The sequence below is a fragment of the Rhineura floridana genome, chromosome 3, assembly GCF_030035675.1.
Source record: "Rhineura floridana isolate rRhiFlo1 chromosome 3, rRhiFlo1.hap2, whole genome shotgun sequence".
Classification (NCBI taxonomy): domain Eukaryota; kingdom Metazoa; phylum Chordata; class Lepidosauria; order Squamata; family Rhineuridae; genus Rhineura; species Rhineura floridana.
Genome location: NC_084482.1, coordinates 139,759,248 through 139,772,582, shown reverse-complemented (window position 1 = coordinate 139,772,582; position 13,335 = coordinate 139,759,248). Strand labels below are relative to the sequence as shown.

Sequence of the window (13,335 nt, the reverse complement as noted above, 5' to 3'; positions counted from 1 at the left end):
GAACTGTGTCTAATGTCTTTGCCTAGTAAAGACTCTTACAAGAAACTTGCCTGGCCTATCTTATTCCTGTTCTAAACGGCTCTTGGATTCCATCCCTGTATGATCTATACACGCACACACGCAACAGGGGTTATGGGCCCAGCTTATCATACACGGTAGCGGGTTCAAGAGCTGTTGACGTGGCGTTGGTGCGGAGAGAAACAAAGTGCGAGAAAGAGGCAAGTAAGAGTGGGCAACATGGCTGTAAACCTGTTATCCGGGATGCCGATGGAGAGACTGAATGCTGTAAACTACTCCAGCTGGAAATGGAGAATGAGAGCAGTTCTGATTAAAGAAGAGTTGAATGATGTCGTAGAAAACCCCCCTCCGGCAGCTCCTTCAGCAGCGTGGTTGAAGAAAGACGAGAAAGCGAAGGCTTTTATTACTCTGGGGCTATCTGATTCTCAACTGTTGCTGGTGAGTAATGAGCCGACAGCTAATCAGATGTGGGAAAAGTTGAAAGCCGCTCATGTTCAGCAAACTGCGGGGAGCAGGCTGTGTTTAGCACGGAAACTTTATCAGATGCGTTTTACAGATGAAGTGACTATGACAGAGCATCTGGCTGAATTTTGGAGATTAAATGCTGAGCTGCAAGATAGAGGAGTGCATCATAGTGACATTCAGATGGTCTATATCCTGTTATCTTCATTTAATCAAAAATGGGATGTGCTGGTCTCGAGTCTGGAAACTTTACCTGACGGACATCTGAATTTGGACTTTGTGGAACAGAAACTTCAACAAGAGTGGAATAGAAGACAAGAAAATAAGAAAACAGAGATAAAAGAGACTGTGACTGTGACTGAACAACAAACTCAAAGAAGCAGGCAAGAGACTAAAATATGTTATTTTTGTGGGTCACGTGGACATATACAGAGACATTGTTTAAAGAAGAGGAATAACAGGGGCTTTGAAAGTCAGAGAACAAGCGTGAACTTTGTTTCAAAGGAGGACAATAAACTCATTAACTCCAAGTGGCTTCTCGACAGTGGAGCGTCTAATTGCCTAATCACCGACTCTAGTTTATTTTACACTTCAAAGCCGACGCAGGAGAAGCTTTATCTGGCTGACGGATCGACTCAGGACGCGATTGCAACAGGCACGCTGAAGTTGGGTAATTTGGGAATTTTAACAGATGTATTACTAGTGTCTGGTTTAAAATATAACATTCTATCAGTAAGAAAATTGGCTCAAATAGGTTGTAAAGTTACATTTGAAGGGGATAGATGTTTTGTGAGAAAAGATGGTGAAATATGCATGCAAGGGAAATTACAGAACAAAATGTTCATGGTTGAGTGCAAGCTTGATAAACCCATGTGTGCCTGGATAGGAGTTAATAAAGATACACATGATAATTGTTTCCATGAATGGCACAGAAAACTGGCACACGCACATTTCGAAAAGATAATAAACACCCCAAAACATAGTCAGGATTTGAAGTTAACACATTGTGAGCATGCAGATGAGTGTGAGGTATGCTATAAAACAAAAATGACTGTAAATCCGGTAAATAAGAGATGTGAAAGCACAACCACTGAACCTTATCAGCTCATACATGTGGATTTACCTGGACCTTTTCAGTACTCAAAAGGTGGAGCAAGGTTTTATGTAGTGATTGTGGATGATTTCTCCAGATTTACACATGTGTTTTTATTGAAAAAGAAAAGTGATGCAGAAGAGAAATTAAAGACATTCATCCAGAGAACAGAGACACAATATGGGGTTGTTATAAAGAATATCAGATCATATAGAGGTGGTGAATTTACCAGTAATTCATTTCAAACATATTTGGAAAAGAAGGGAATAATACAGAGTCTCACTGCTCCCTTCAGCCCATCCTCCAACGGAACGGCAGAGAGGAGGAACCGGTCATTGCAGGATTCATTGAGAGCAATGCTTGCAGATGCTGATATGAATAACACTTATTGGGGTGAATGTATTCTGTACACTGTTTATATTCAGAACCGTCTCATGCACAGAATAGGCATGTCTCCCTATGAGAAACTGACTGGAAGAAAACCCAGGGTGAAACACATAGAACGTTTTGGGGCAAAATGCTGGGTACATGTAGCAAAACAGAAAAGGCATGGTAAATTAGGCTCAAGAGCTCAGGCAGGACGCATTTTGGGATTTCAGAATTCATATTACAGAGTTTGGTTGCCTGAGAAACAACAAGTAGTGTTAAGCAGAAGCATAAAGGTGATAGATAAACCTTGGAGAGACAGTCAAACAGTTATACTTGATAGTGCAAGCAAGCAGGAAGCAGCTGATGTTCCTTTTGGACAACAAATGCCACAAATTCCATTAAAAACTGCATTGACTGATCTAATTCACGGCGGCAAACGTACTGTAAAAAGGCTGAGAGGTGAAGACATGACAATGCAAGATACAGAAATGCCAAGTACCAGTGGAGGCACAGGTGCAGGTCCAAGTAAAATAGAGAGTGAAGAAGAAATGGAAATAGATAATGTCAGGAGATCAGAGAGAACGAAAGGTCAACCACCTCAGAGATTCACATTTAATATTACACATAAAAATGATGAGACAGATGAAATTCCAGTAGAATGGGGAAAAGGACAAATAGATAAAGAAACAATGGATCTCATGTGGAAGTATTGTGTTGAAGAATGAAATGCAAATGTATTATCCAATAAAAGTGAAATAAATGAATCTGTGAAATCTGTGTAAATAAAGAAATAAAGGAACAAGAACAGAACTGAACTGAAAATGTAAATAGAAACTGTAAGAAAACAAACCATGTACTGAAATGTATTGTAATGAAAAGTTAATGTTGTAGAAATGTAATAGTGAGCAATTTGTAATCTGTGAATCTGCGAGTCTCAGGTGGGGGCTGTTGGTCAGTGAAGCATGCTGTGAGACTCACAGACAGGGTTTTTAGCAGAGAGAGTGAAACCTGAAGCAGAAGGGTTAAGCTGAAAGAACAGAGCGCCAGGTTTGCCAAGGTCAGAAGCTGGCTGGGAAGTAGATAAGAGACATCTTGCTGTGTCTCAGAGTGTGGGGGAAAATGTCTGTGAAGAGAGAACTGTGTCTAATGTCTTTGCCTAGTAAAGACTCTTACAAGAAACTTGCCTGGCCTATCTTATTCCTGTTCTAAACGGCTCTTGGATTCCATCCCTGTGTGATCTATACACGCATACACGCAACAAATATATGGGAGGGAACATTGGTAAGTCAGAGGATTATTACTGCAACATCATTTTTATCAAGTGCAATTCTGATGTGGTCATCAGTAGTATTCAGAACTATGAGTCAGAACAACTATCCATTGAAGCCCTACTCTCACTCACTGAAATAGACAAATTACATAAATTTTCTTCAGTATGTCTACTATGACTAACATTGGACATCACCTAGTATGCTACATAATGATTTTGGAAGTGATTAAAGCCAGCTTTTAAAAAGTTTCTATCATTCAATTATTAGCCTACTCATGGATTAGGTCAGTATGAAGAAAACTTGAATACTAACAAATTTTTATGACAAAAGGACTCTTGTGTATTCAGAGATTAAGCCAATGTTACTTGTTCATCTAAAGATTACTTGCTATATTTGAACTGACAAACCAGACTTTGCTAGTCTCTTTTCACAGAGTATACAACAAAAAAACAGAATGGATAAAACACTGGGAAGAGGGTCTCACATCTATGGTAAAACTTTACTTGCTTTCAAAAGAAGCTAGTTTTTCCTCATTTTGTAGCACAGTAGTGGTCACGGAGAATTTATCAAGTTCTAGTGTTAACTGTTCAACATTCGTGGGATGCACTGACCAAATTTTACAAGGCCGTTAGCCTCCATGTAGTTAAAATCCCGATAAAGTTGTAACACCCATATTTTAATTTAAGCCAGGAGCTGCAATGACTGCATAGAAGCTATCATGGGCTGGATCTGAATTTCATCCACATAAGATCAAAGTGATAAGCTTTTAGAGGAATATAGTCATTAGCAGCCATTATGCTTCTTCTATATCCCATGCATCTTTTCCAAGCAGGCAAAAAAAAAGGGGGAATTTATTTCTAGTCAACCTCAAGTACAGCTTACATTTTTATCTCAGTACCATCACAGGTAAATCAATTAAGTCCCTTGCTAGAAAACATTGTTATCTCTATTAATATGCTAAACAAACCTTTCTGATATGAAAGTATTCTTTATACTCCTATGGTTTGGCCTTTCCACTACATTACTGGAAATTTTAGTGATGTTAAGAGTAGCTAAATAGTTAATAACATAAATGCCAATTACTAGATGGATTATTTAACTACCTCATGAGTCCCTTCCTCCATTCTATAGACACTGGATTAATTTCCAGCACTAAGTTAGCAGTGCCTGCAAAAGCAGGGGATATTAAGTAAAGGTGCACATACTTACTTGCTCCTTCCTCAATTTCATTCAGCCAAGAACCAAGGGAAATTTTCTAAGGCGGCTCCTGCTTGCTCTATTTTCCTTCCAAGCACAAGCTGGTCACACAACAAGCAAAGCTTTCCTCCATGATGGCACCTTTATCATGAACTTATTGCTCAGTTTTAGACAATGTTGTTCCAGTACCTATTGTACACAAGCCCTCAAGCACTATTTGCTGTTGAGGCATTTAGAAATCCTATGCAATCTTGTCTGACTGTAGCAGGGAATACATCTACAAGTAGTTCACCCCTTTATTGCTAGATCCCTGTGGTTACTTGAAGGTACTTTTCACATACTTTCCCACCACAAAATGTACTTCGTCCCTATGTCTAATGTGCCATTGGGAAGACTACAGAATTTAACACAAGATTTATAGTGTGTTCCATTGATATTTCAGCACTCTGGATTCTGCCCTATAGATTCTTGGATAGTGTATTTAGGAAAAGTATGTATGAAACCATTTTCCTAACAATCAATCATTCTGCTCTTTGTCAGTGTATGCATAGAAAAAAGAATGCGAATAGTGCTGCTGAAGTGATGTATTTGACAATTCTACAGTTTAAATGATACAGGAATTAACTTTGTATAATACATTTGTGGTACAATAGTCAATGTTCAGCTTTCCCCCCACACATTTGCCTCTGTCATGTTATTTTGCATTATGTATCTGAAAAATAAACCCCAAACAAAAAACTTCAGCCAAACTCCCCTTCCTCCTCCAGCTTTATTGATAGTTTAAAATTACATTTCTATATTCTAGGACTTCAATTGCTTTTACCATCTGACTTTTAAAAACTGATTACAAGCAAATGGAACTCAACAGTTGTCTAAGTGATATAGTATACAAAAATAACATCTTGATTTCTGTGAAAATGCATTTCTTTGCAAATCCTTAACAGCTCCAAATTGTGTATGCTCTAAAGCATTGATGTTCTGGGTTTGATTTCATTTGAAATATTTAATGTTTCCCATTACCTTGTTATCTCATATTAGACATTCACTTATTGTATTACTGTTACTTCAATTCTCGATTTCTCCCTCACTCTCGTGGCCATTAACAGGCATGTGCATTGTTTTGTTTATCCCACTTAGCTATATGCGCTAGGTAAGGCCTGATACAGATACTCGGTGTTATAACAGTTACTGAGGTCAGACAATCCAAGGCCATTATTGTAATTAGTTACTGTGGAAGTTCAGACACTTCCAGTTTGTTTTCCTCCTGCATACGATCACTTCCATGGTACCCAGGGAGGCTTTGCTGGTCTGACTTAACTCTTTCCACTCATCCATCCCTATTCACCAGTGGCACGGAAAGGGGGTTCTTTAACAAAGCATTATACATAACACCTCTACCAAACTAAACATAAACATTTTTGTAGTTAAATGCAGAAAGTCGATTTTTCCACCCCTTTCCTCCTTTTACACGGCAAGTAAAGCTCACTGGCCTGGGAGTAGCCTCTATCTGCCAACCTTTGGCCAGTGAAGAGGATTCAGAGAAAAATAATACAACCATCAATCAGAAAAAGGAGGGGCGACAAAGGAAAACAGTTAAGCTGTAGCCTCAATTGTGCATTCCCGTGCAAGGTGTCCTGACTCGCCACAACGATAGCAGTTGACTTCGCTAGTCTTGCTGCAGTTGATGGCTACATGTCCAGTTTCACCACACCTGAAATCAGACACGGCAGAACTTTAGTCCCACACACAAAGCACATTCATAGAAACACTGCAGTATAGTACTGGAGACCATGAAGATAAGATTCCTGCATACCATGTCATTGCCAGCCATAAAATAAATGAGTTCTGTACTTATAAGGCATACATCTACCAAAACCTAGCATAAAAGCATTGAAATTCACACAACAGAGCACTGATATATTAGCAACTGGAAAAGGCACAAAACAAGTATACGGAAAGAGATACAGCTAGAAAATAATACGTAAGTGTAGAAACTGTTGCAGAAACTGTAGAAAAATCCAAATGTTAACCAATCTCACATATTTTCTTGTGAAATACAATTTGTTGATGAGAGAACAAAAGATTAGCATAAACAGATTAATATTCACTTTTGTTGTTTTAAAACTAATTTTTACCTATAGCATTTCACTTTGGTGCAGTCCTTTTGGATGTGTCCAAATTCCCCACAAGAATAGCACTTTTGCTCATCTGCATGGTCACAGTCACGAGCCAAGTGGCCAGGTTTGCCACAGTTGTAGCAGCACTGCTCTCGCTCTCTCTTGGGCTCCTTGCAGTCCTTTGCAATATGGCCACCTCTACCGCAGTTATAGCAGGCTTCCACAATAAGAAAAAGGAAATAACAAGACTATAAAACCTTGATAGAGTTCCAGAATCTGTACTTAACCTTGTGTTAAATCCCACAATTTACTGGTAATATATTTATTCTTATCTGTGCTCTCCAAAGTTTAGTAATACTTACCATCCTCCTGAAGATCACAATCCTTGGCAAGATGACCAGACTCACCACAGCGGTAACAGATGTCTGGGAGTGATGAAGACATAAATTGGAAGCCTGTTCAGAAAGACAAATCCATTTAATAATCTAGTGGTGACACTACATATATCAATCAAACTATGTAATAGTACAAAAGAGCATACCAATTTATTTTTGCTCATTCTGTTGCTCTGTAAATAATTCATTTGCAGCCTGGTTAATAAGCCCACAAAGGTTACCAATCAGCAAGTTTTATTTATTAATCAGCTTAGAGGTTAGTAGTCTGCATATCCATGCTGACTAAAGAAGAGGGGAGGCCCATTCCTGTACAACCAGCAAGGAAACACAGACCAGTTTTAAAAAAAAGACTTCTACCAAAGAGGCTGGCAAAGGAGAGATGACAACTCTGCTTGCCCCTTCAACTGTGTTTCCACCCCTGTCTTGCAGGAAGCCTTGCTTCCTCTGCAGCTAGTTTGGAAACCTAGCGGAAAAGGAGGATATGAAGTGATCAGTCCTTCCCCCACTAACACGCTTACTCACCTGCATGGAATTCTGTGGCTACCAAACAGGTTATTAAATAAGAGACAGAGTATTATCATCATCAAATTTATATCTCACCCTTCCTCCCAGAAGGAGCCCAGGATAGCAAAGAGGCAATAAAACACCTTTAAAAACAAAACATCTTAAGAAAAACAATGCCAACACAGATGCAGACTGGAAAAGGAATATCTACTTTAAATTCATATATAAGTTTTTTTTGGGGGGGGGGGAAGAGAATCTACCTCTGCCACGGCTTCTCATGCCACGGCCACGACCAATTCCAGTAGGGCACTCCCGAGCCCAGTGGCCAGTACGCCCACATTTGAAGCACTCGTTGCTGCTCATTGCCACAATTAGGTTTCCTAAGTATGAGAAAAACAAATTATTAGAATCATGACCTAAAGTATTCATGGGGAATACATGTCCATCTTTTGGCAGGCGTCTTGGCTCTGGGAATGTGTATGGTAACCTGACCAAGAATGCTGTCAGCCCCCAATTAACACATCTTCCCTGTCCTTTATCAGCTCTGCCTTGTCTTTCCTCTCCCTAGTTCTGTTTCCTCCAGTACTCCTCTCAAGCCCAAATTCCTCCACATACTGCATTTGGCCTTCCCCACAAGCCTCTTTTCCTACACTTCCTTACCCTTTCATTCATTCTAAGTTCCTTTACCTTCCCCTCAGCCACATTCAGGTATAAGCCCATTCCTATGACTATTTTCCCATCACATAATCCAGTAAGTGTATATGAAAACATGACCTAAACAGGCAAATCCTTGAAGAAGAATCTTTTATTTGTGCATCCAAAGCCGGCAACATGTACAGCTTCTCTAAGTTCTGCACTGCCATACAGCTAGTGACCGAAGAATAGCTGGTGGCAACTCACTTCATTTTTGATCATTCAATTCCCAGGCCTGTTACACATCGCACTAGTTGTATTACCCAGACCACTCCTTCCTTAATATGAAATTAAAGCAGTTCAGATGCTAGACAACTATTTAAATTACCGTATATTCTGGCATATAAGACGACTTTTTAACCCAGGAAAATCTTCTCAAAAGTCGGGGGTCGTCTTATACGCCGGGTGTCGTCTTATAGGGCGGGTGCTGAAACTTCGGAGCCGGACTGGAGAATCTGCGGTCGCCGCATATGGTGGGGGGAGCTCAAAAACGGCCGCGGCCGCATCTCCACCGTATGCGGCGACCGTATGAAAGCAAGCCGGCTGGCTGGGTGCTGGTCTTGAGCTGGGGGGTGACAGTCACCCCACCTCACGCGAAGGCAACCCTGTTCCTACCAAGCGCCCCCAATACTAAGACTCACAGGTAGCTGCAGCCTCCGACAGCAGGGCGGGGTGCCGTAGGGAGCGCACCTCTGTCTCCTCGGGGGGGGAGTTGTTCGCTGTCCTCCCCAGGTCTGGCAAGCTTGTAGAGAAGGGCTCGCTCAGGCAAGGCAAGCGCGCACGTTCCCGTGTCTATCGCCTCCCTATTTTGACAAGGATGAGCCCAGCGCAAGCGCGCACCCGCCGGCCTGAGGCAAGGAGGCGAGAGGAGAGGGATGAGCGCGGAGAAGGCCCTCTCCCTCCGAGACAGCACGGGCGCTGTGCCCTCCTTAAGCTGGCAGATTTCTTCCACTCCGTCTGACAAGGCGCGTTCCCTCTCAGACCATCACAACACGCGTGCGCGCACGCTTCCTTTAAATCAGGTTGTGATCCAGTAGTGTATTAGTACCGTATATTCCGGCGTATAAGATGACTTTTTAACCCAGGAAAATCTTCTCAAAAGTTGGGGGTCGTCTTATACACCCAGTCGTCTTATATGCCGGAATATACGGTACTAGTATGAGAACCTTAAGTACCTGCTCACCAGTCAGTTGTGGGTCAAGGGGGCAACTTTGTTACTGGCAGTTGGCAAAGATACTTAAACCTGGGCAGTCTTCTTGTATCTCACCCACCCAGGTATCCCAGAACTCCTCAGAAACTACATGAGGCAAGAATCCCACTGATGTGTTAAGCCATTTCTTCCAAGAAAAACTTCTCCTTTCCCTTTCTAAACTTCCCAGCTACTCCTCCCTTCCCTGCACCATTTGAACAACTCAAAAGAAGGAAGGAGACAGCAAACAGATGTGGAGTATATTATAGTCATCTCCACAGCAGAAAAGCTTAAATCCACATTGTATTAATAGTAGGCAAAATGTGCCTTCTAAAACTACTGCATTATCAAAAAGGATTCAACACATTATAGCACATTTTGGCAATCCACAGCTCATGACATGCATGCACCCCTCACAGACCTATGTGACCCAGGGCAGGTGGCAAGCCATACATTCCCTGACCCAACCAATTTTGCTGCCTTGGGGTGAGCACTATTATGATGGAAAGCTTCATCCTCATGTGCCTTCCACCCCATGTAAATGGCACAACACATAACATGATTAAATTGAAGAAGGCACTCTCTCCCTGTACATCTTCCTCCTCGTCACAAGAATGAGTGTGTATGAGAACGGCACAGCCCAACACTATCTGGCCATGCCCTATATCATCCATGTGGCCCTCAGGGGCAAAAAGGCTGCCCAGCCCTGCAGTATAAGCTATATACCATTTCAATGGATCCACAGATCCAACTTTGCCTGTTCCCCAGGTTTTCTGACACACAGAAAACATGGGAAATAGGAAATCTGATTTCCAAGCTGCGGAGGCAGGCACTCAGAATGCCTCTGAACTACAGTGTGAAGTCAGATGAAGGGAAATTTACCAAAAAAAGAATTGCATGCTCAATTTATAAGTGTATATTGTCATTGTGAAGCAATTATTTTCTATTTCCCCCCCACATGTATTACAACAGACTTTATCTACATTGCTGACAGTCCTAGAAGTTAGTAACTGCAATTAAAAAGGTCAAGACCCAGTGCAGGTCAGGCCTAAGAGATCAGCCAAGTCTTTTTAATTAATCAGCCTAGTTCTTTAACATTCCTATTTCGAAAATCCACATGAAAATCATTCTTAATTATATCCAAATAAGGGCATTGTAAATTGTTTGAAAGCACTAGATTCTACAGTGTTGCTGAAGCTGATCAGATATAGATCTGATCAGTCTTCCTGACAGGAGACCAGAATTTTTATTCAGAAGTCTGCCTAGGAAGTGCAAGACAAAAGTTACCTGGGACATTTGTCAAGTCAATGAGATTCATGATAACCACTACCGGAAGTAATCAATTCAGCTTTAATCCAATGCCAAACTTGTTGGGCAACTGCTTGTATGACAATCAGTTTCACTCTTAATCACAGTCAACTTAAAGTAACCATGTTAGCAACACTCTGAAACACAACACTTGACAGTATAAACTAGATATGGTCACTGGAGCTTTAGTATCATAGAATGCAACAATTATTTTTGCTTTCACCAATCAGTAATATAAACTCTTCCCATATTGAAGGTGCAGTATGACAAGAATTTTTTTTGCAATTGACTCATTTTGGGCTTTCTAATGAGTTAAAAGAATGTGAAAGACAAACTAAGATTTGTTGCTTTTTCTCTAAAGTGAAGACTAACAGTACTCTTCCTATAGCTTTTTCAGAATGCAATTCCCTGACATTCATCTTCAAGATCTTTTTGGCAATAGATAAAAACCTTGCTTAATCCAGGGCTTTTTAATAACTGATGTAACCTGGGTCTTTGTTATTAAATCTGTTTTAACTTCAGGATGCAATTAGTTGTGTTATGTTTATGTTGCCTTTGATTTTATGTTTTATGTCTTATTTGCATTCAAATTACATTTCAACCACCCAACAACTTTGTTTTGGGGCAGCGTACAAAATGCTGTAAATAATGAACAAGTTGTTAAATTCCTAAATAGTAACGATGTCAGTCTGGCGCAAATAACTAAGAATCCTAGGAAATCTTACAAGTCTAAGAAAGTTATCGTTACATAATCTACTGGGATCTCAAACCTGCTTCTGTAAACTTTCATAAGTGGCATAAAGCTGTAAGATCAAGACTCACAGAAGTATGTGATTGTCTTGCTTTCAGAGGACCTGCAGTAACCAAGTAGTAATCTTTTTTAAGCAAAATACTAAAACAAAAGCCATTTCTGCCAAGATTCAATTGGAGTTTTGGTATTTAGTTCTGATCTATCCAATGACAGTCACAGAACATTATCAACAAACTCTTCCCAACCTGTAGGATTCCATGTATGTTAGAAGAGTAATAACGCTCAGGTGCCACTTTTAAGCCATCTCCTGCTCTTTCAGACTTTTCCCCCCCTCATCACTTTTTAGAAATTGACCACTCCACCCAATATAGACCGCCTGGCTCATTTCAAACCTTTCTCAGTCTATCCGTTTAAATAGTACTGAAGTGATACAGAATCCTACAATAAAGTCCTCGCGTGTCTCCACTGGGTTTTTTTACACTTTCAAATCGTCCAATCAGTGCGCTTGTCTCCTAGATTACTTCCAGTAAGCAGCAGGTATATCACTTTTGGATCTGAAGATACTGATCAGCGGTTCATCCGTGCCTTGAAATTGCAAATACACCCACTTGCTTGGAATCACGTCCACTGAAGCCAGCGGGGCTTGTTCTTCAACCGAGGGCCCTGCATTTCACTCTTATTTATGATCATACCACACTCACCAAGACAGCTAACAACATACGCCACCTTCTACCGTCATAGACACGATCATGAATGACAATGCATTGGCAAAGGACTGGCTCTTCTTACGAGTTACTCAGCCGAACACGTGGAGAACGCGCGGGATATGCGTGTGTGCGAGAGAGAGGAGAAAGCGATGGCGCCATCAGAGACAGGCACCTTCCCAAGCTAACCAGAGGGCGGCACGTAACGCTACGCCTCGGCCCAGAGCCACCAGGGTGCTCCCATCCTTCGGCAACACTCACATGCTCCTGTTATGGGGCGGGCGGGGACTAGAAGAGACCGTGTCGAGGGCCTATCCTGCCCTCACGATCTGTCCGCGCCAAGCTCCCACCTTTCACTGCCCGTTCCAAACACCCATACGCAGGCCCACATGGGGCCCAGGCCAAGGGAATAAAATGGGTGCTTTTTGTCACGAGTAGGGCTCGCTTGTCCCATTTCCCTCCAAGGCCCCATCTCCCCTCCCCACACCAGAAGGCGGTAATTAGAGGGGTTCCTTCGAAAGCCTGCCTACCTGCACCGCTTCGTCCCTCTCTACCACTGACCGCCCTCGTGGTCCCCTCTTCCTCGTAAGTAGCAGCCAAGGCGGACTTTTTTTTTCCCGCGCAGTAGGCCGGAACGAGCCAGCGCCCTCCTTTCCTCACCCCGCCCAATAAGCTTTCCCCCGCCCGGCCTTCTTCGCTCCGGTTACCTTTCTGGAGGTTTCGGCTCTGTTGGTGGCTGAAGCTGGACCGTCCGTGCGGCGATAGACTTTCCCCCTTCGCCCCCTCTCCTCCGCGTGCGCGCGATTTCCTGGCCTCTCTTTCCCCCGACGCCGTTGAGTCCCTGCTGGCTGCGCCACACGCGGTTTGCACACGACCCCACGCACCCTCCCTGCTGATTTGCGCACGGCCCCCTATCCCGATCAGCCAGCCAATAACTGCCTGGCAATTCTTCCGCGTGGCCTATCGACGACAGGAGTGGAAGGGGCCAATCAGCACCGTGAAATGGGGGGAGGAGTCCGCCTACCGGAATCTCCTACGTTCATTCTTTTAGCGTGAGCTGGTGGGAGGGGTTGCAGGAGGAATAAGTAGAGGAGAGAAGAGAGCGTAAGGAGAGGCGGCTTTCCCGCTCGCTTTCTGTCGCGGACCTTCATCTTTTTCGCCAGAGATGTTCGCTCGCTTCCCGCCCTTATTGCACCTGAATTGGGAGAGGCGACGCCTCACGGTCATACTGCGGCGTCGCACAGCGGAGGACTCCAGTAGGCGC

General features: G+C 42.6%; 1 protein-coding gene across 2 annotated transcripts; it reads right to left on the bottom strand.

Annotated features, from left to right (window-relative positions):
• Window positions 1-4,979: 4,979 nt before the first annotated feature.
• On the bottom strand, window positions 4,980-12,976 carry CNBP (CCHC-type zinc finger nucleic acid binding protein). Of its 2 annotated transcripts, none has more exons than XM_061618115.1 (5): window positions 12,779-12,976; window positions 7,687-7,806; window positions 6,890-6,982; window positions 6,546-6,744; window positions 4,980-6,121 (listed from the first exon to the last, which is right to left on the bottom strand). In XM_061618115.1, exons 2-5 carry the CDS (start codon window positions 7,787-7,789, stop codon window positions 6,004-6,006), a joined length of 513 nt encoding a protein of 170 aa, XP_061474099.1. In that variant the 5' UTR covers window positions 7,790-7,806; window positions 12,779-12,976; the 3' UTR covers window positions 4,980-6,003. The 2 variants fall into 2 exon arrangements, with proteins under 2 accessions (XP_061474099.1, XP_061474098.1); XM_061618114.1 differs by having other exon boundaries at window positions 6,546-6,748; window positions 6,891-6,982.
• Window positions 12,977-13,335: the final 359 nt, after the last annotated feature.